Here is a 24,955-nt window from a genome sequence, read left to right on the forward strand (position 1 = left end):
ATAATAATAATAATAATAATAATAATAATAATAATAATAATAATGATAATAGTAATAATAAAAATAATGATTGTAATTTTATTAACAATAATAATAATAATGACAATAATAATGATTATAATAATAATAATTAAATACTTAAATATTTAAATGTATAAACAAATAAAAAAAATTAATATAATAAACTACTACTATTAGTCCTACTACTACTACTAATTATTATTATTACTGGGAGTAGTAGTAGTAATAGTAGTAGTGTGTTATGTTAATTTATTTATTTGTTTATTTTGTTTATAAATTAATATATTCAATATTTATGTAATACTAATAATTATTATGAATATTGTATAAATATTAAGTATATTATTTTATAAATAAATGTATAAATAAACATATATTAAACTACTACAACTACTACTAATAATAATAACAGATATTATTAGGCGATGCAGTGGGTAGCTCGTTGCCTCACAGCAAGAAGGCCGCTGGTTCGAGCCTCGGATGGGTAAGTTGGTGTTTCTGTGTGGAGTTTGCATGTTCTCCTCATGTTGGCAAGAGTTTCCTCCGAGTGCTCCGGTTTCCCCCACAGCCCAAAGTTATGCGCTTTAGGTAAATTGAAAAATCTAAATTGGTCGTAGTGTATGTGTGTGAATGAGTGTGTATGGATGTTTCCCGGTGATAGGTTGCAGCTGAAAGGGTATCTGCTGCGTAAAACATGCTCTGAATAAGTTGGCGGTACATTCCGCTGTGACGACCCCAAATAAATAAAGGGACTAAGCCATAAAAAAGGGAATGAGTTATTATTTTTATTACTATTACAAAAATATTAGATATAGATTATAAAAAATAAAACTTAAACTACTAAAAATACTACTATACTACCACTACTACTACTACTACTACAAATAATAATAATCATTATAACGGGCAATATGTTCAATATATCATGTATTTCATATCATTATGAAAGCACATCATGAATGAATTTGTTTATATTCAAACATAAAGCATTAGAAGAACCACACAGAACAATCACAACAGAGTCATTTGTGTGCGTTTATACTGCTTTTCTGTGACGTTTTGTATCTCAACAGTCTCAAATTCTTTTGCTGCATGCAAGACAGAAAACCATACGATTTTGTATAATATGCAGGTTAACAAATGATGACAGAATTCTCAGTTTTGGTCAAACTACCTTAAAATTTGTACTCATAACAGGATAATCCTTCAGCTGACATGCCATTGTTTATAAATCCACAACGCGCAAGGAAACAGTTTATTCCTGCATGCCAAATACAGACATGAGGTGTTCATTTATTTGACGCAACATTAATCTTTAAGTAACCATTCACCATGAATATGACAAGCTTCCATGAAGAGCTTCGCTAGAAATGCGTGTCTGTGTATAAGAGGCAGTAACTTACCAATGCAGGTCTTGCTGTCTGAATGCAGGGCATATTTCTGATGGCATCCACAAATGGGCCCCACGTCAGTGTCGTCGCACGTGTGTTGGCAACCACCATTTCCATAGTTACATGTCACTGGCAACACACAAGAACTGTGAGGAGGGCTACAAGCACATGTAGGCCGCCATTCACATAATTAAGGCACACACACACAATATATATATATATATATATATATATATATATATATATATATATATATATATATATATATATATATATATATATATATATTGTATACTTTACAGCCATTCAAGTTGAGATACATCCAATATATTTTGGTTATGTAGTTCATTTGGACAAAGGGATGGTATATCTTGCACATCCACAACCCCTAAAAGCTGTGGCGTTTCGTAAAATGCAATGCAAATCTAGAGTCTGTGATTAGTTATTTGTCTTTAAGTCTTATTTAACTGAGAAAAAAAATACACCGATAGTGATTTTCCTGTATATTAACAGTATGATACTGGAAGCACAGTTGCCAATTGGTTACAGTTAAATGGATTACAGTTAGGGTAGCGCAATAGATTGCATCATTATCACCAACAACAAGATTATTGTGGGTTTATCAGACTGAGGCTGCATTTAAACTGCACTGTACGTGTAAGCAGGAAAAAAATCACATGGATTCTGATTTACACAAATCAGATTCAGGCCTATTTCATATATGAAAATTTATCCTTTATGAATCAGATCTGTGCCCTCGTATCTGCAGTGTAAGTAGGTAGATCGGATTTTCAACTGTCAATGAGTCGCGTGTCATTAAAAACCTTCAAGAGTTCACACTTAGATAATGCTTGACTATTTTAGCAGGTTTGGCATGCTGTCCGGGGAGAGAACCCTGAGCTCGGAGATAGATAAGCCCAAGGCTCCTGCCTGGTCAATAAGCATTAGGAGGGATACGAGATCAGGTAGTTCTCTATAACAAGAATAGACAGCTAACTAGTTTGTACGTAGAAGGTGCTTGTGACCAACTTTTGTTGCCTGTTTTTTGAGTGTGGGAGGGAACCGGAGTACCCTAGGAAAACCCACGTGAACACAAGGAGAACATGCAAACTCCACACAGAGATTGTCGGCTGGCTCAGCTAGTGTTTGAACCAACAACCCCCTTGCCGTGGGGCAACAGTGCTAGCCCCGTGTAGCCCGAACTTAGAATTGAGGAGGGAGAAAAGAAGGATGGGTTGGATTGGGAGGATATGTCCAAGGAGCTTCGTTTTTTTGTTTTTTTTTGCAGTTTTTGTTTTTCGCGAATCCACAGAAGCTTTTACAGTATTATACTGCATTATACAATGCTGCAAAATATGAGTGTAATTGTAATAACTACTAATAACTATATTATGATCTTGCAATTCAGTTATATACCAAAGAAATTAGTAGATCTTCTGCCTAACTTGATTGTTTTTTGTTAATATAAATGAATTTTGATTTTGAGGGCTGCAATACACTCAAAAGAAGTTCCAACAGAGAGAAAGGTTATTTAATATCCGAAATTAAGGAATTTTAAAAGCCACAATAAGCTGGTGAATTGGTGATACGTGAGGGTTTTATGTTTGGCTACAAAAGCAGCATATTTTGGAAATAAATCTGGATCATGGCTGATTATTTTCTGCCAAAAGTCGTGAGACAACTGTCCAAAATATCAAAAGTCAAAATAATTGTTGTCAATTAATTAGAGAATTAACAAATCACATATCATTGATTGCACTTTTTTTTTTTAGAATTGGGGTTGAAAAATATCCTGTCATGCTTGGGCAAACTGTGGCTCTTAGGACTTTGGTCCATGATTTTCCCACTTGTATTAAAAATAGAAGAATGACGAATCGTAGATGAAAGTTCTCCAGATGTCCAGACCATGAATATGACAAGAGTCAGAAAGTTCTCCAGATGTCCAGGCCAGAGCCACAGCACTATAACTAATGCATCTTTGACAGATCGGTGGCCGAGGTGGTTTGTTTAAGGAGAGATCAGTATTAGAGGACAGACTAAAATCAATCTGAAAACCTGTTGTTTGGCTTTGATGCCACCAGCTGTTTTTCTTTGCCATGTATATCGAGAAGCCTCTTGTGGGCGAAAAGAAAATCCCACTTGAAACGACTGTCAGCCCGGATGAGATCAATACATGACATGATGACTTTATAATTTGTAGCTACAATTATTCCAAACATAAAAAGACCATTTTTAAAAGCACAACAAGCTTTTTCCTTTTTTATAAAGAGTTTTACACCTAAAGAGATGAATGGCACTTGTTTAAAAGTAAGAGGCTTATAAAAAGACTAAATATCAGACACTTTTTTTATTGGTAAATAAAATGGAATAGTCCATAAATGTGTCATGAATAACCAAATATATAGATTATTAAGTTTGCATAGCACTTCATTAACACTGAGAGGTGAAATCAGGCGGATCCAAAAATAACATTACACATTTACACCATGCTAGGTTCCACACAATCGATTAGTATTGAAATAACATGGGAATGAATAAAGTAAATTATTACTTTTTACAAATTTTGATTAAACATAAAACAATTAAAGGCTGGTTTATACTTCTCAGCATGACCCACTGCAAACTCCTTGTGTAGTCATGCATTTATACTTCTGCGTGCTGTTTGTATAGCTCTGCAATAACACTATCAAAGCGCTAGCTAGCAGTAGGTTTTTATGTTCCTCTGTATTGAATTTCTTTGCAGGTTTTTTTTATTTTTACTGAACGCTACCTTGATGTAGAAGTAGTTAAATATGCAAAATATGAGTGTAATTGTAATAACTACTAATAACTATATTATGATCTTGCAATTCAGTTATATACCAAAGAAATTAGTAGATCTTCTGCCTAACTTGATTGTTTTTTGTTAATATAAATGAATTTTGATTTTGAGGGCTGCAATACACTCAAAGGAAGTTCCAACAGAGAGAAAGGTTATTTAATATCCGAAATTAAGGAATTTTAAAAGTTTAAAAGAAGTAGTTAAAACTCCCTCATTTAGAGACGGGAACCATTGGACGTGCAGCAACTTCATAAGGTAAACACAAAACAAAAGTTTCCATCTAGAGCTCCTTCTCGGGACTCCACACTTGTAAACAATCACTCCATCATTCGTCACTGCTACCAAGCTGACCAATCATAGAGTTTCCACTATGCGTTGTTGCGAAACGTAGTTAAATTTTTTGAGAGGTGCGCGTCAGCCACGGGGTAAAGTCTACATTGGATGCATGCCAGGCTGGAAGTGTGATATGCACATCAATATAGCAGCATTTATTATGACACTGTTTAACAATAGTTCATATTTTTACAGTACTGTGACGGTTGGGTTTAGGGTCGAGGTGGGAGTAGCATACCTGTCAACCCTCCCATTTTTCCCAGGATTCTCCCGTATTTTACAGTTCTACCCCGTTATTATCCCGTAAAGGTATTTTCCCGTATTTTCAGTCTTTCTGTGAAGGGTGGCAATAAACATTAAAGAGCCAATCCTCGCTATTCGCAAGCCATACCACCGAACCACCAGAGGCTGCCCTTGCTCTTAAATGTGAGTCTGTTCTGTGCTTTTGTTTTACACGAAACACCATACACGTGTGCTTGACGCAGAAGTATGAATCAGCCTTAAGTCGTCACAAAAAAAAAAAAAAACCTCAAGAATTGTCTTGTTTCAGTTAATTTAAATAAGCAGTTTGAACAAGCAGCAAATGTCATTCATGGTAAAAAAAAAAATGCAGAGATCAACAAAATTCAAGTTGTCTCAACACAAATCGATTAAGTTAACTTAATAATTTTTTAAAGGAATTTAAGTTGATTAAACATAAAACAATTAAGTTTTCCCAAAAACACACAAAAGAATTGTGTTGTTTCAACTTATTTTAGTAGTTGAGTAAGAATGTTTGTATTATCCAAAAAGGTTTTTACTGAATGTTAATCATACATGATGATGTACTGATCAGATTTAATTTTTTTTAATTATATATGTATATATGTATATATATATATATATATATATATATATATATATATATATATATATATATATATATATATTTATATATATATATATATATAATTTAAATTACAAAATATTATCAATAATCATCTCTGTAAAAACCTTTTACTTTATTATATCCAAAAATAATGCAACAAGAATTTTCAATCTGACATTATTCAATGTTCAGCATTTTTGTGCAAGAAATTTGAGTCACATATAATTAAATAATTCCTATTATTCAATAATACCTTTAAATCAACATATGAAAACATTTGAGAAAACTAATAATAAAAAAGCTTGCAATTCCTTAATGTAATCAGTCAAGGAAAGTACAGAGCTGACTATTTGCCCGACTATTTTGACCCCATTCCCCTGCAGTGCCCTGCCTTAACAACATGTTTAAGAACAGAAAAATATTCGTAAGTAGAGTTTATTGACTTTAATACATACATTTGCAGTCGCGCTGATTTTCGGCCAGCTCAAACCCTGGCCGGCACTCACACGCCACTCCGCCTTTGGTAATTTCTCTGCAGATATGGGCACAACCGTGGTCCTTATTCATACAGTTCATCCCATCTGCCGAAAGAAAGACAGAGCGCTGAGTTACAGTCGTGTAATCGTCCCATTACAAACACTCCTCTGACAGGCTCCTGGAGATGAGCGTGTGATTTTTATGAGTGGTGTAAATTAGTTTAATGTTTCTGCCACAGGAGCTTTTTTTTCGCACACAGAACAACACTGACACCGGCTGACCTGTGGAAGCCAACACAAAGACTCTCTCCACGGACAACACGCTCGGCAAACATCTACAGGCCTTTTTTTTCTTTATTCATTTCTCCCCAGTTTCTCCTGAGATTGCAAAATCTCTCCTCTTGCGTTTCACCCACAGGAATAATTCACTCCCAGTGAAAATTCAGTCATCATTTCCTCAGCTCTTTATCAATCCAAACTCGTCTGACTTACTTTCTTCCAGAGCTGATTAAAATGCAGAACGTACATGTAATTCTTGCCTCTATATACCAAGTCGTTTACACTTTTAAAAGTAATATATTACAATCTTGAGTCCCTTTTCTATAAAAGTAACTAAACTGTGTTACTTAAACTGTCAGACTTTGCTGCAATTGTACAGGTATTAACTGCAAAAGCGCCCAGTGAAATACCACATACATTTTTTACCTTTCACTACTGTAATATGCACTGCATTGTGGTCATTCTCAAACTTTTACAGTAACTTACTGGTAGTGTTATCTACCAGTCAGAAATTAGCCGGTTTGTTGATTGTTGTGATACAAAAAAGCTAAAAATAAATACTAAAAAAAAAAACAGAAGAGATGGTATTTGACCCAAAGTGTGTAGGTGACCATCATTAAGTGGTTGTACACGATCATCGCATTTACATTGACAGTTCTTTTATATGGAATACACACCTGGAGTTTGTTTGCTCTCGTTTACACCAGAGATTGTATTTTCACGGAGGTTACGTCTTTTTGGGGTTAATAAAAAGCTTATGATGTTTTATAAAGCTGTTCTTGAAAGCATTGTCAGATATGGTATCACAGTATGATTTGGCAACCTATCTGTACAGTGTAACTAGAAGTTAATGCATCTTTTAAAGACAGGATGGAAAATTGTTGGGCACGATTAATTTTTTAATCCTCAAGTTTTATATGAGAATTGTGTCTTTAATCAGGTAAATTTTTTTCATTTTTTGCTTCCACATTATGAACTGCTTCCCTCAGGTAAAAGATATAGGGCCCTATCATATGCCCGGCGCAATGAGGCGCAAGGTGCGACGCAAATGTTGTTTGCTAGTTTCAGCTTGGCGCAAGAGTCGTTTTGCACCACGCTGTTTAAATAGCAAATGCATTTGCGCTCATATGTGCCCACTTGTCAGGTTTTAGACCATATGGGGCATAGCATGTGTATTTGAATATAACTCAGTTTTTTTTCCACTACCGTTATTATTGTTCATTTATTCATTTGCTGGTAATTAGAACTGAATTTACAAATAGTTTTAAAACAAATCTTTGCGCTTAACAACCAAATTTAATTATGTATAGGCTAATAGATGTCTGCAAGTTCAACACGTTTCCCTATCTACGAGAGTGGAAGTGAAAGTAAAGAATGAGGAGGCTCATCTCTTATTCTCGTGCTGCAGATGCTCTGTTTAACTGTTTTCTCTCTAATGAAGCGTTCAGTTTCTCCACTTACAAAGTTGAAAATGTAAATGTAAATTACATTTAAATGTAAATAGCAAATGCACTTATGGCGCGACACAACTGACTCTTACAGGGAATGGGAGATGAGACTCTGATTGGTTTATTCTCAAAACACACCTATAACTCATTAAGAAAATAAGCTCAACCCTTTTAGACCATGCGCCCCGGCTCAAAGTGGATTTTTCCGTCCTTAAAATAGAAGTTACACATATATCGAGAGAGGTTTTGATCCACTTCAAATGTTATAAATAACAGTCACAACATTTAAAGTGGATCAAAACATTTCATTAAAGCTGTCCTAAAACTACTAAACACCCATTTTTGTCTTATTGGACAATTAAAAAAAAAAACTCTTTTGATCCATTTCACATGTTGAGTATTTTGTATATAAACTTTTACTGATAAAACACTGAATAAGCATTCCACTGTAAAAAAAATAAATAAATAAATAATAATATATATATATATATATATATATATATATATATATATATATATATATATATATATATATATATATATATATATATATACATATAACATGAAACAATTAAGTTAACTTTTTAGTTTTTACAAGTTTAGGTGGATTGAACATAACAAATTAAGATGTCCCCTAAAAATATCAAGAATTGTGCAATTTCAGCTCATTTTAAATAAGTAGCTTGAACAAAGTCTAGAACAATTTTCAATTTAAAAATGACTGATTATAATTGAGTGCTCCGGTTTCCCCCACAGTCTAAAGACATGCACTTATAGTTGAATTGAATAAACTAAATTGGTCGTAGTGTATGTATGTGAATGCAACAGTGCATTGGTGGTTTCCTGTACTGGGTTGTGGCTGGTAGGACATCCACTGCATAACAGCATATGCTAGATAAGTTGGCGGTTCATTCCACTGTGGCGACCAAAAAGCCGAAAAGAAAATGAATGAATGAATAATTCCAATTGGCTCTTTCCTTTCCCTCTGATCTCACAAGCAGAATATGATACAGTTATTTAACAGCATCTTTTTACCATCCAAACTGAAACCTCCAAGTTTCCTAAACAAAACGATAACATAAAAGGGCAGAATAAAGAACAAGGAAAGACAGAGAGGAACTGTAGGGCTCCTCTAATGGACATCCTCCTCATCTTCAGGCCAAACAATGACAGAAGAATGTGTGTGTACACAAAAGCAAGTCTCCAGGGAAACATGGCGGCTCTTGCATCTCTGCCGCCACTTCACGAGTGCCAAGTGCTCTCAGGATGGAGCCTAAAGTGGCCTGCTTTTCTGCCGGCGTCTCGGAGGACACCTTGATGTGCCTAATTAACGTGGATTCTGGAGAGCTCTTCAAACCTTTAAACCACAAAAAAAGACCTGCCGCGTTTCTCACCCAACAGCATTTTAACCCTTGTGCGACTATTTAGAAAAGTTACACATGGGTCTACAGTGGTTGTCTGTGACTATAAAAGTATGCAACGTGTTTTAATATGGGTATCCGCTGTGTAAATCATATGCCAAAGTTGGCGGTTCATTCATCACCCACTGATAAATCAGGGTTGTACATATAATGTATGTACATATAATATAGGAAAACGGCCAATATATGTAATATTATATATGTCATATATATTAAAAACCTGTATCAAAACCTATATTGAAACGTATATGTTTATATAGGTTCTTTCTGTGTGAGCTCCCACTTATTTGCAACAGTTAAATTCAATAACATGCCAATTGCATGTGATAATAATTTCAAGTGTTCACACATACATACGTTTTTTGCATTTTTTTTTTGTTGTTCTTAGTTATTGTCTTGATAATAGAAATTATGAGCTAGGCATCATGTATGACAGTTGCCAAAGTTAGATATGAGCTATATAGGAGACATTTCTTGTGTGTACATATACATAGGGATTAAATGTGGATATAAAGCAATACTGGAGACCTGTATATGGCCTGATTATGCACATACTGTATATGCACCTCAATTTTGCCTATATGTGGCATATATACACATATAAAGAGCATATATATTATTATATTTGTGCATATATAATGCATATAGGTTTCATACAGTGCATAGTATTGATAGCGCTTCACTTTTTTCACATATTTTAATGTTACAGCCTTATTCCAAAATGGTTTAAATTAATTTCTTTCCTCAAAATTCTACATTAAATACCCCATAATGACAATGTGAAAAAGAGTTTTTGAAATTGTTGCAAATTTATTAAAAATAAAAAACCTGAAAAATCACGTCTCTAAATTTAATCAAAGCTCTAAATTGGCACATTCTGTTTCCACTGATCATACTTAAATTCTTTCAACAGCTTAATTGGAGTTCACCTGTGGTCAGTTCAGTTGATTGGACCTGATTTGAAAAGGCATACACCTGTCTATATAAGGGCCCAGGGTTGACAGTGCATGTCAAAGCACAAACCAAGCATGAAGACAAAGGAATTGTTTGTAGACCTCCGAGGCATGATTGTCTTAAGGCTAAAGGCTGGGAAAGGTTACAGAAAAATTTCTGCTGCTCTGAAAGTTCCAATGAGCACAATGGCCTCCATCATCCATAAGTGGAAGATGTTTGGAACCTTCTTTTCTTCTTTTCGTTTGGAGCTGGCCAGCCATCTAAGCTGAGTGATCAGGGGAGAAGGACTTTAGTCAGGGAGGTGATCAATAACCCCATGGTCACTCTGTCTGAGCTTTAGTGTTCTACTGTGGAAAGAGGTGAACCTTACAGACGGACAACCATCTGTGCAGCAATCCACCAGTCAGGCCTGTATGGTAGAGTGGCCAGACGGAAGCCACTCCCCACCTGGAATTTGCCAAAAGGCATCTGAAGGACTCTCAGAGCATAAGAAACAAAATTCTCTTTTCTAAAATTGAAATTAAAGTTGAACTCTTTGGCGTGAATGCCAGGCACTACATTTGGAGAAAACCAGGTGAAGTATGGTGGTGGCAGAATCATGCTGTGGGGATATTTTTCAGCAGGATATTCTCTCTGTTCCCTAGTCAGGACAGAGGGAACAGAGACATCCTGAATGAAAACCTGCTACAGAGTGCTCCAGCAGGACAATGACCCAAAGCACAGCGCCAAAATATCAATCGAGTGGCTTAGCAACAACTCGGTGAATGACCATAAGTGGCCCAACCAGAGCCCAGACCTAAATCTTATTAAAGATCTCTGGAGAGATCTGAAAATGGCTGTACACTGTCAATTCGCATCCAAGCTGATAGAGCTTGAAAGGTACTGTAAAGAGGAATGGGCAACAATTCCCGTATACAAATGTGCAAAGCTTGTGGCATCATATCCAAGAAGACTTGAGGCTGTAATTGCTGCCAAAGGTGCATCCACAAAATATTGAGCAAAAGCTGTGAATAATGATGTACATGTGATATTTTCTTTTTTTTTTTTTCAATAAAGTTGCAACAATTTTTAAAAACTCTTTTTTCACATTGTCATTATGGGGGATTGTGTGTAGAATTTTGAGGAAATAAATGAATTTAAACCTTTTTTGAATAAGGCTGTAACATAAAAAAATGTGGAAAAAGTGAAGCGCTATCAATATTTTCCAGATGCACTGTATATGCGCATATATCCTTAAATAAGTTCTTCCCATGTGGGGAAAAAATCTAAATATAAGAAAAGCATTTTTTTGCCAACAGAAGGGAAGCCTGAAACAAAGAATGTATGAATTGTTACTTAAATAGCACTGTGTGTTAAATATTCCAGTTTTTTTAATGGAGACATTTTTGTCCTGAAGGTCTAAAAAAATAATACAACTATTACTATACTGTACTATACCTATGACAAATAATAGTGAAACTATATGTGGTGGAAATTAGCTTAAATATCCAAATTTCCAAAAAAATTTCCAAAATGACAGCCAAAATTATGACAGAAAACAAAATGAGAAGACAACATTGTCTATAAGGATTAAAACCCTAAATGTTAAACACCTTTACTGTGATGGGCAGATTAATACTAGAGTGAGATTTGATTGGGTTGCACAGAGTTCGGTGGGGTTTTAGCTGGACGTGTTGGAGATCAAATAAGACCTTCAGGTTTTAAACATGCCACACGGCCGTCACAAGCACACAGACAGAAAGAGAAACTAAATATTGACCTTTCACCTCCTCCGTTTGTGTATATCCACTGCAGGGCTCATGAAAATGTGAGAGCAAACGAGCGCTTGTAAGTGAAAAAGACAGCAGGCTCATGCACATACGTGTTTAATAGCGGTGTCTGTATGCGCTGTTACCCATAAAACCCACCACTTAAAATAAGTGCTCTAAAAGCCCCAAATGCAATGTCAAAAGGGAAGCCACCTTTTAAAGTCGAACATTTAATAATTTATACGACGATCGCAGTACAGCTTAACCCGGTGTTTCTTCTGGCCCGACAAAAACAGGCTCAGATGTCCATAGATGGAATGAATAAGATGGAATCTGTCTTTGTAGCTCTAAATGTCATCTTAATGTGGATAAATCTGATATTAAAGAGCGCTGATGAGGGCCTCCCCATCCGACAGCTCTTTATAAGGGTGGAAAACTTTTGTTTTGGCGGGTGAGGATAACAAAGGAGCATTCTGGAGGAGCCCAGAGGCTTAAAAAATATGATTTTTGAGGAGTCGACGTAGAATCCAAATTCCTGAATCTATAGAAAACATTACGAACTTGTGTTAAAGTTTATGACAAAAAAAAAGTTCATCCCTCATTTTAGTCCAATCTAAAGCATTTGCTTAGCACTTTTATTATATTATAAACATGTTTCTGATTGGTGGAATTATTATGTAGACTAATTTCAAGTGTTTAATATAACATTTGTAATAACCTGATAACGTTCTGACAATGAAATTAGTAGCAGATTTGTTTTTTATATAAGCTATTAGTAGGCCCACACAGAATCTGCTCACGCAGAAATCCACAGATTTTTCGCCCATCATTGAGTCTATGTATTTACTTGTGTGTAAATTTATATTTATCTAGTTTTTAAATTAATTTCACTAACTTGATTGTGATATAATAATACTAATATTAAAATGTTCAAATGATTTATTTACAAAACAGTTTGTAAAGTAATATTTTCTGTCTTTTAGTAGATGTATAATATGAGAGACAATTTTACAAATTCGTACGAATTAGCCACTAAACTGGCAAAGCGTAAAATACTTACGTTTTCTTGTGAGATCAGGCTGGATTTTTTTACAAAATTCTCCACAGAAATAGCAAAAAATATCCGTAGATTCTGTCCGGCCTTAGCGATTAGCTAACTTAACCCTAAAAATTAAGTAAACCTGTTTTTATGCGATTAGTTGGCTTTACTTTAAAAAGTGAGTAACCATATTGCTATCAATGTGGTTAGTTGACTTTATTTAAAAAATAAGTAAACTTGTTGCTTTAAATGAGATTAGTTGACTTTAAAAAGTGAGTAAACGAGTTGCTTTTACTGCAATTAGTTGAATTAGTGAGTAAACCAGTGCTTAATTTGTGCCGGAACATGCCGGATCCGTCCGCTGATCACTTTCACTTTTTTCCGCGACTCCCCAACCCTCTTCACTTTCGTCCGCGACAACCCCCCGCTCTTCGCTTTCATCCTTTGTCCAAGACACCCCTCCACCCCAGCTCTCCACTTTCGTGCAGGACACCTCTCCTTCCTCGGGTAACATGCTGGATCCGTTACCCTGATCTGTCCTGGGACCTCGCAATTCACAAATTAAGCACTGGAGTTAACCTACTGCTTAATAATGCGATAGTTGACTATACTTTAAAAAGTGAGTAAACCTATTGCTTTTAATGCAAATGGTTGACTTTACTGTAAAAAAGGAGTAAACCCTTTGGTTTAAATAAGATTAGTTGACTTTAAAAAGTGAGTAAACCCACTGCTTTTACTGCAATTAGTTGACATTAATAAAAAAAAAAGGTAAATTCATTGCTTTTAATGCAATTAGTTAACTGTAATAAGTGGATAAACCCATTGCTTTAAATGTGATTAGTTGACTTTAAATAAAAAGTGAGTAAACCCATTGCTTTGAAATTATGAAGAGAATTAACTAAGTGCATAATTACAAATATCAAGTTAAGTCAACTTAACAGTTCCAACTTACAACGAGTTTACTTACTATTTTTTAGTAAAGGCTAATTGTTGCTTTTAAGGCAACAGGCTTACTCGCTTTTACAAGTAAATTAATTATTCACCCTTTACAGTGTAACACCCTGCAGATCCCTTTATACATCTGATCCAGTACATTTTTTAGCTCATTTTAGTCTAAATAATATGACACATTTCAAACAACATTGGAGGAGAAATGCACTTTTACCCAATTCATATTAAAAAAGAGCATTTAAACTCAATTAAAATGCAATTAAAGAACTCTAAAACACTCTTTAAAAGGCTTAAAAGGGGTCATAAAAACCTCAATTGTGACTGGCAAAACAATTGTGACTAACAAGATAAAGCTTGCTTCTGACTGAATCAGTCAAGAAAGACAAAATGATGACTGTTTTGGAGGCAAATATTCTAAATAAAATATGATCAACAGGATGTGATGTAACTGTTTTCAACAATAACAATAAAATCAGTATAGCACTTGTGGCAAATTTTGAACACATTTTCCTGTCATTTTGTGCAGCTTTAGCAATATAAAAAATAAAAAAAAACATTCACCGACATTTAAGCGCACACACATCCACAAGCATATCCACAGGCCCCCTTCTTTCCCATCTCTTGTAAATGCCATTTTAATTGAAATCTGTCAGACTTTCAATCTCTCTCCAAATGCACAATACTATAGGTACTAAGCCATGAATTTCAATGAGGCTCTTTTTTCACCAGCGACCATTGATGTCCTTCAACTGAAAACAGCCTTTTCCAAAAAACCCTCCCCAATCTCTTCTTCAAACACAAGCTTTCTTAACAGCTTGTCACAAGTTCTCTCTCTCTCTCTTTCTCTCTCTCTCTCTCTCTTTCACACACACACAGACACATACACACACACACACACACACACACACACACACACACAAGCTTATTAATTACGGTTAACATTAAAGTGGCCTTTTTCTGGACGTTTCCCCAGCTAGCCTAGTGACCCTCAGTCATGTCAGTGTGACTGTAGGAAGAGACGGTTATTTCCGTGAGTGTGTTTATTCTCATTTTACATCCTTCTCTCCCTCAATCAGCAGGCTCACAAAAACTGCTGACTTTAGTGTGATCATGCAGCAATTAAACAGATACACTGTAGTCTTTAAACCTCTGTCCTCCTGACACAATGCAGCTGTTTTCTTCACCGTGGAAAGACATAGAAAGAGAAATTAAGATTTTAGAAGGTCACAGTCAGTTGGCATTTCTGTGTGGAGCTTGCATGTTCTCCCCATGTTAGCTTGGGTTTCTTCCGGGTACTCCGGTTTCCCGCACAGTCCAAAGACATGCACTATGGGTGAATTGGGTAAGCTAAATTTTCTGTAGTGTATGTGTGTGGGGGTTGAGTGTTGAGTTAACAACCCACCTCATAAAAAATATTAACCTTTTAAGATATTATGAAACACCAATATGGTGCGGCTAAATATTAACATTGATATAAATGACCCTGGGAGTAAGTAAGTAAGGACTTCAGATCAGGATGGTTCTACCAAGCAAAGATGAACTGAAAGCAAATTTACAGCCTGTTATCTTGTCTTGTACTGTCATCATGATAAAGATAAAATAAATCAGTTATTACAAAAGAGTTATTAAAACTATTATGTTAAGAAATGTGTTGAAACAAATCTTCTCTCTGTTGCACAGAAATTGGGAAAAAATATATTAAATAATTCAAATGTGTTGTATACACTGTATATGTTATTGTTTTGTTTTGTTTTCAGTAAACTTCTAATGACATTTCTTTCAAATTTATTGAAATCATTTTTATTTTCGATTAATTTTTAGATGAAATATTTGAATATATGCTCTATTAATACAGATTTTTAATCACCACAAATTGGCCTTTTCTGAAAAGTAAAACAAAAAAACTCTGAAGGACAACATTTTAATTGGAGATTAGGAAGAAATGCCATCAGACCTTTATAAGAAATGGTAAAAGCATTAATAACATTAACAATTACTTACTTACTCACTCCCAGGGTCATTTATATTAAAGTTGATATTTAGCCGCACCATGGTGTTCCATAACATCTAGTTTTATGAGGTGGATTGGTAGCCCAACGTTCAACCCCCAACCTGGAGGACCAGGACATACACGCATACACTACAGACAATTTAGCTTACCCAATTCACTGATAGCGCATGTCTTTGGACTGTGGGGGAAACCGGAGCACCCAGAGGAAACTCACGCCAACAGGGGGAGAACATGCAAACTTCACACAGAAATGCCAATGGACCCAGCCAGGGCTCGAACCAGCAACCCTCTAGCTGTGAGGTGACATTTCTACCCACCGCGCAACCCATAATATTAACAATTAATAACATTAATTAATACAATTAAATACATTATATTCATGTTTAAATATTAATACCTTAAAAAATCCAGTAAATCAAAAGTTGTTTGAGGGCACAACTTAATTATTTTCCACTCAAATTTGTAAAAACTATTAGGTTAACTTAATCGATTTGTGTTGGGACAGCATGAAGGAATTGTTTGAAACCCTGCATTTTTAATAGCTACTGACTATGGAAAGGTTTACAAATCCATCCTGAATTTCTGGCACACAAACTGACACATCCGTGCTGCTCCAGTTACAGTAAATGTGCACCTCTGATGATACTATTATGCTGCTTTTGCGTCTCTTTCCATGACACAAGGACAGAATCATAGCCGAATTTTCCTATGGGGTGACAGATCCCTTTAAATGAGCCAGTCTTCTTCCTTAAAATCTTGTTTGTGTTTGCTTTGTATATTTAAACAGGTTTTGACAGCTGGCCCTGGAGTCAAGAGAAAAGATCCTGTGCTCAATATAGCCAATAAGCTCCTCTGACCAACACGACTCCACCTGCCCCACTCAAACTATGTCTCTCACAAAAGTGATTACTGGAATAAATCATTTGATTTGGAGTATCTATCAATACCGAAACCCGACCCGATACTTCTATAATGCATAAAAAGTATTAAAAAAAGAGCGAAGAAACTGACCAAGGATGACAAACAGAGCACTTCTGTAAGGTAGTTTGGACAATGAAGTAATAAATTGCATCAATTCTTCAATTTTGGACTTTAGTGCAACAGTAAATATTAAAAACTATAAAAACAAATAGCACCTCAACTTCAAATACCTGGCAGGCACACCCAAAATTACATATTTCACGGTTTGCTATGGCAATGTTGTCGTCATCAACTTTATAATACCTCCAGACCGCATACATACTTGCTCTTTCCGCTTCAAGCTGCTTCCATGTTCTACTTTGCCGGCGTTATACTTTGCCTACTTTGCCGACCCAATAGCATCTCTGCAACAAAGTGATGCCATGCTGCACACATTGCTGTTTCGGTGTGAAGTCAAGAAAGAGGTCTAACTCTTTGTCACCGCATAACGTTAGATCGTTTTTTACAGATTTAAGTGGATTGAACATTAAACAATAAATTGACCCTCCCAAAAAATAAGAATTGTGTGGTTTCAGCTCATCTTAGTAGTTTGAACAAGCAGAAAAACTCATTTTACAGACAAACTGTACAGTAGCAGAGAGCGAAAGAGCAAGCGCAGAGGCTCAGGGAGGTTACTTCACCTCAAAAGCTAATATTTAATCACTGTATTTATAACCAGCGGAAGATGGTGGCCAAGACATGCAGTGCCCAATCGCTGTCATCACCTCAGTGTGTGTGTGCATGCATGTGTGTGTGTGTGTTTGGTAAAGTTCAATCCCAGTTCTTGGACCTTAGAGAAAGTTTTGGTCTGAAATGTATTCTACACAATACCAAAACACTTCACTTAAAGAGTCCTTAATCATTCACCATTTTCATGTTAAAAGGGGGGAATGGGGTGGCATCACTAGGACTACAAGCACAAATTCACTAACACTCGTGCCCTTTGACCTCTGTTGTGACCCTGCAGGATTCCAGTGCTCCGAGCAGGATGTTTGCTGGGGTTTGGGGATAGAAGTGAGTATTGCTGTGTTAAATTGAAAAAGGCCAAAGACTGCCTGCATACATGCTTCATACTGAGAGGAATTGACATTATTCTGGAATATTATTTCCAGTGGCTTTGGTTTGCATGCTTCCTTTCCTCACACACTTCAAACAGACACATCTGTCCTCTTAATGGTGTTTGCTTATCGCATCTGTGAACAAATAAAACTGCAGTTGCTGTTGGTGTACCTTACATTATGACAACCAAATGTCTTTTGTCCACATTTTTGGGCCTTATGAGAACAATGCTTCATAAATTGCATCGTATTAAGTACTTAGAAAGTGTGAAAATGCAGGTTGTTTCCTCTGAGGGTTGGGTTTTGGGGTAGAGAGTTAAAATATACAGTCTGTACAGTATGAAAATCATTACGTCTATGGGAAGTCCCAATAAAGATAGCTGCACAAGTGTGTGTGTTCTAGTTTTAGTGGATTACACGCGCAGAAGAACAGAAAATTGTTTAATGACATGGATATGACCTGGTTGTGCACTATTAAGGAGGTTTATGAGGACATTTATGTGGACGTTTGTGTTTCCTTGTAAATCAAAACATTTTATTTTATTAACATTTTTATAGTTTATAGTGGCAATATATCACTTTAAGCCAGAACTGCCAGAACATTTTCTGTTTTTTCATAGACACATAGACTCATATGTCTATATATTATGTCTTACACATTTTATTATTTCCATTACAGTCACCAGTGTTCTAGCTACTGTGGACCGCTAGAGAACTACATCTCTGCCACCAAATGGACTACAAATCCTGGCATGCACCGCGCACACACACCGATTTCTAATCTCATCTGATTGCAAACACTCACAGCAGAAGCTGCTCAAGGACTCATTACACAGCCTATTTATACACCACAATTGCTCACACACTGCTGAGTATTGTTTGTTTGTTTTGTTAGCTAAAAATTAACCTTTAACTTTACGTAGCATTTTTATTTCCTTGTCTAGCCGTGTTCTTTGATTTTTGTTATTTTATGTTGTTTTTAAGATTTGATCACAAGCAAACAGCACTAAATACTGGTGTCACCAGGAAAACAGGATAGTATGTGAAAATATGGGGGAAAGACAGACTAAAACATCACATGTAAATGAGAATGCTTGGGATCCTATACACCAAAGTGCATTTTCAAAATACAGGTGTAAAATTACATGATTTTTGGTCCTTTTAGGAGCTTGACAGATGTGGTCACGACATACAGTTTAACTTCAACATTTTATCTACTTGTTTTACAAGGAAAATAACAGCTTTCTGGTTTGGAACGACGCAAGGGAGAGTAAATAATGTCAGGATTTTCAGTTTTGGATGAATTATTCCCTTAAATATTTAGGAAAGATTCTGATTCATTCATGTTAAACTGCCAAACTCATCGGTTACTTCAGCCATTCAGGGTCCGGAGAAGCTGACTGAGCTGTTGGCAGGGCACAAAAAAAAAAAAGAAGCAAAGTCCCGATTTACAACTCACCAGCAATCGCCAGGATTTCAGCGGTGGAGAAGAATTTACAAGGTTATTATTTTCACAACATGTGGCGACATCTTGTGCCATATTTAAAATCCCATTAAGAATGAGGGCTTCATTTTTAAACTGGACTGATCAGGCCAGAAGAACAATCAAAAGCACTATCAGATCTGAATGACAGTAAAGTTGAAATGGAGATTTTCCAGGACTGAACATGATTTAAATGTATGTATACTGTATACATAATGTAGGTGAGAGAGTGTGTGCGCCTAAATAAAACATGCGAAATGAACGAGGAGGACCAATACTATATTACTATTTAAAAAACATAAACACCAACAATAATCCAAAAGCTTTCCACTCGTAACAGGAAAAGGGATGACAGAAAGTAAAGGGTTTACATTCACTAGGTTGTGGCACTTGGCCATTTGGAGCAGAATCTCCTAGTTTATAACTGTGTAAACTAAAGAAGTCTCCAAAAACACAACATTCACCATTGCCCAGGAATGTTTGAGACACAACTATAAAAATAAAGAATAATGATGGACATGGAAAATAATGGAAACACATCCGTGACGAGAGTTATCAGGCTTTATTGCTTCCTTCTGTGTGTGTACTTTTATATACATGCGGTTTAATATTTCAAAATAATGGATGGATGGACGGATGGATGGAACGATAGATAGATAGATAGATAGATAGATAGATAGATAGATAGATAGATAGATAGATAGATAGATAGATAGATAGATAGATAGATAGATAGATAGATAGATAGATAGATAGATAGATAGATAGATAGATAGATAGATAGATAGATAGATAGATAGATAGATAGATAGATAGATAGATAGATAGATAGATAGATAGAAAGATGTTGCATGCAATGATTTCTTTCATACATATTCATAAACAGACCAAAACAGCTGCAGAAAACCACATTGTTTCATTACCTATAAAGATGTTTCAGATGTGGGCTTCCAGAGCAGATGTTACAGTAAAACACTGACCCACACAGGTCAATACAACTGACAGAAGCCTTAGTCAAAGGAGCACGGCCTCTTATAGAGCTCTAGTTTTCCACAGCAGACAGACGGCGCCAATGTCACACACACACGCTTACATACACACATATAACACTGCGCGAGACTCAGGCCAGTACGACGCACTGGTGAGTGAAGAATTGTAAACACACAACACCACACATTTCTCTCTCTCTCTCTCTCTCTCTCTCTCTCTCTCTCTCACATATACATAAGTCTTACGCACCAGCCAATGGCCTATACTGGTGACAGACGAACTGTAAACAAGAAACATACACACGGATCCTCAAGCACACACTATTGATGAGTGAGGGTGATGAAGGAAGGTGAGGGGTTCATTTAGGGTGAGATTAAACGTGTGAAAGCTTGCCTGTTTGTAATCAGTGCGTCTGAGTGCGAGGCAGATGGGGAAAGCTGAATGCATGCAGGTGCAGTAGCGTTTCTCAACCACTAAAGGCAACGAATGAAACTGCAGATTGATGGAAGCTGCAATTTATAAGCTGTTTGTATGGTAACATTTAAATAATTTTCATATTGATTTAATGACTTTTTTTATGATTGTCCACCTGACAAAAGTCTTGTCGTCGATCCCAGTTGTAAAAGCAACAAATATTAACTTGACTTCTAGCTGAACATTTGGAAAAGTGGCAGAATGTAGATCTTTCCGATGAATCATCTGTTGAACTGCATCCCAATCATCACAAATACTGCAGAAGACCTATTGGAACATGCATGGACCCAAGATTCTCACAGAAATCTGTCAAGTTTGGTGAAGGAAAAATCATGGTTTGGGGTTACATTCAGTTTGGGGGCGTTCGAGAGATCTGCAGCGTCAATGGCAACATCAACAGTCACAGGTATCAACAATTTTATGCTGCCCAATGCATTACAAACCACAGGAGAGGGCAAATTCTTCTGCAAGATAACGCTTCTTCCTATACTTCAGCCTCCACATCAAAGTTCCTCAAAGCAAAGAAGGTCAAGGTGCTTCAGTATTGGCCACCCCAGTCACCAGACATGAACATTATTGAGCCTTTGCCTTTCATGTTAGCCACTTCTGATACCAAACTAGAAATCAAGTTATTATTTGTTGTTCCTAAAACTTGGATAGGCGACAAGACTTTTGTCAGGTAGTATTTTACACACTACTACTAATCATGCTACTACACTGTAAAATGTATATATATAAACAAATGTTTAAACATGAAACATATTTTTCATCATTTTAACATTAGGGCGTTTGAACAATTTGTAATATGTTAAGATTTGATGGTACAGCATATCAGTTTTATATAGCACTAAATAAAATAACTGCATAAACTTAAATTAGATATTGAATAAATATGTTATGAATAATAAATATGCGCTTATTATGATGCCTCATTATTCATGGTTTCAAATGTTCTTAAGCTGAACTGTATTTCTTATAAAATGAGTAAATGGAAAAGATACCCAGTCTTTCCAGCGGTGAGTTTCTGATTCCTCTTCTGTTTACAGTGGGTAAATAGAGCAGAGTGTGTGTGTGCGTGTGTATGTGTGTGTGTGTGTGTGTGTGTGTGTGTGTGTGTGTGTGTGTGTGTGTGTGTGTGTGTGTGTGTAGCGTGCGGAGCCATCCAGGACTGCCACAGCACATCAGTTAACTATCCACAAAAACAACCCTTTAGCTTGTTTACAGACAAGTACACAAATGCACCACGCACTCACATAAAAACATACACGCTACTAGAGCATTTACCCAAGTTATGCTTTTGAACTAAAAATACTACATGCAGGAGCAAAGGTTCACCAAAAAGAGCTATGGGCTCCCCAAAAAAGCAAATACGGAGCATTTCTGTTTCCCTGATCCTAAATTTGTTTCACTCAAGCTCCTGAATGGCTCTATCATTCTCCTCCCTCGACTATCTTCTCCATTCGATATTGGCTGAATGACATACAAATCCAGTTAAAATGTTTAATATAATGATATATAGAATAATGGATAGAATTAGATAGAAGGGATGGACAGAACACCAGATTCAGAGCTTGATGGAATGAAAAATAATGACAGAGCAAATGGTACATCGGATATAACAACAGAAAAAAGACAAGAATGTCGGACAGAATAGGATGGATGGATGGATGGATGGATGGATGGATGATAGATAGATAGATAGATAGATAGATAGATAGATAGATAGATAGATAGATAGATAGATAGATAGATAGATAGATAGATAGATAGATAGATAGATAGATAGATAGATAGATAGATAGATAGATAGATAGATAGATAGATAGGAAAGCATGGCGAGCAGAACTAAAGAATAGAATAACTGGTAAAACAATAAATAGAACAGAGGAAGGTAGACAGAAAGAAAGAATGACAAAACAGTGAGATATAGAACAAAAACCTGAACAAATGATAGACAGAATAACAGAAGAAAGAACAGATAGAACGACAGCAAGACTGACAAGAACTACAGAAAGAGGTAGAACGAAAGAAGATGATAGAAGAAATGACAACGAACTATAGAAAGAGAATGAAATGGACAACAGAACAAATGATGGATAGAACAACAGCAAAAAATACTAAAAACTATAGAAAGATAGAAAATGAGATAGAATGATGAACAGAGTAAATGAGAGAATGATAACGTATAGAACAAAGAGCAGAACATAAAAGTGATAGATAGAATGGTGGATGGATAGAATGACAGAATGATGGATGGATAAAAGGATAGAATTATAGAAATATGGAATGATAGAACATACAATGGATGGATGGATGGATGGATGGATGGATGGATGGATGGATGGATGGATGGATGGATGGATGGATGGATGGATGGATGGATGGATGGATGGATGGATGGATGGATGGATGGATGGATGGATGGATGGATGGATGGATGGATGGATGGATGGATGGATGGATGGATGGATGGATGGATGGATGGATGGATGGATAGATAGATAGATAGATAGATAGATAGATAGATAGATAGATAGATAGATAGATAGATAGATAGATAGATAGATAGATAGATAGATAGATAGATAGACAGATGGATAGATAGATAGACAGATAGACAGATAGATTCAAACTGAATAAACAAAACAAACAAACAAACACAATAAGACCACAGAAGATCGTCAGACAAAATAACCAACACAACAAGCCAAACACAAAACAAAAACTATTAAAATAAAAGATAAAACAACCCAACCATAGACAGTACAACAGAAACAACGTCAACAAATAAAACCGCTACAAATCTAAACGTATAAAGCAGTGAACAAGGCTTTTAAGAGCAGGCGAGGGTTCAGAGGAGGGGGAAGAACTCTCCTCTCCACATTCCACACGTGATTGTGAAGGACATCAAAGATGCGATTACGAAGCAGCCCACACTCATTCATGAGCGCGAGTGTGCCAACCGCACAGATCTGCGGAGTGTGTGGGCATCTGCCCGCCTCGACGTGGACAGGCATCATTAGTTAATTCTGACAGGCGGAATGAGAAAGCACAAGAGGGTCGCATGATCTACACATACACAACACTACTGGCTCTAGCAGGCATTTGACCTGCATGCAACATCCACACACACACAAACAGACATGCCCGCTGGATGCCTGGCACCCAAGACTTCAACTTCCACCTCTGACCCTTAGCTCTATGCTGGGCTACAACCGTCAGACAAGTACAGATGAGAAATGATGCCGGATCTACTATTCTGAATGATGATTGAGTGCATTTGATGCATAAAAAAAATTTCATGGGACATTATAAGATTTGACTAATGTCAGTAACAATAATAGAGCTGGCCAAATGACAATGCTTGATGTTTAATGTTATCAAATGATTTGGCACATATGGTCTAGAAATATTTTTATATCATATAAATAAATGTAGTATTTGTGTATTTATGCTTTAACTTGTCGCTTGAATCAGGAATAATTTCAACTTAATATAATATAATATAATATAATATAATATAATATAATATAATATAATATAATATAATATAATATAATATAATATAAAATAATATACTATAATTTAATATAATATAATATAATAAGTATAATATTATTAATATAATATAATATAATATAATATAATATAATATAATATAACATAATATAATATAATATAATATAATATAATATAATATAATATAATATAATATAATATAATATAATAAAATATAATATATTATAATATAAAATAATATACTATAATTTAATATAATATAAAATAATAAGTATAATATTGTTAATATAATATAATAATATAATATAATAATATAATATAATATAATATAATATAATATAATATAATATAATATAATATAATATAATATAATGGCACAATTCAAAATGCATAATGTTACACCTATAGTAAGATAAACAAAACTTAAACACATAAGAAATTTTTTTATGTATTTATGCCTTTTTTTGCAGCTTAAAGTGTCTATAAATTAGTTCCAAATTACTAAACTCAAAATTTAATTGTGTTATTCAAGATTCGCCTCTCTAACATTTGAATAATGTTGATGTAATTTATAAATATCTAGTTTTATTTTTGTGTAACTGTTTTAACTTAACTAGTGTTTATTTATGCCTTACTTGCAGTCGAATAGAATAGAATAGAATAGAATAGAATAGAATAGAATAGAATAGAATAGAATATACATTTTTTTG

At 35.4% G+C, this 24,955-nt stretch overlaps 1 protein-coding gene across 2 annotated transcripts in view; it reads right to left on the reverse strand.

The window, feature by feature from the left end:
- The window catches only part of scube1 (signal peptide, CUB domain, EGF-like 1), a 101,818-nt gene that overhangs the window by 43,065 nt on the left and 33,798 nt on the right, over nucleotides 1-24,955 (reverse strand). For both annotated transcript variants that reach the window (NM_001260500.2, NM_001328599.1), the window contains exons 5-6: nucleotides 5,890-6,015; nucleotides 1,425-1,541 (exon numbers count right to left, since the gene is read on the reverse strand). In NM_001260500.2, coding sequence (NP_001247429.2) covers nucleotides 1,425-1,541; nucleotides 5,890-6,015 — 243 coding nt within the window. The remainder of the gene's footprint in view (nucleotides 1-1,424; nucleotides 1,542-5,889; nucleotides 6,016-24,955) is intronic.

This window comes from Danio rerio, chromosome 4 (assembly GCF_049306965.1).
Source record: "Danio rerio strain Tuebingen ecotype United States chromosome 4, GRCz12tu, whole genome shotgun sequence".
NCBI classification, from domain to species: Eukaryota; Metazoa; Chordata; class Actinopteri; order Cypriniformes; family Danionidae; genus Danio; species Danio rerio.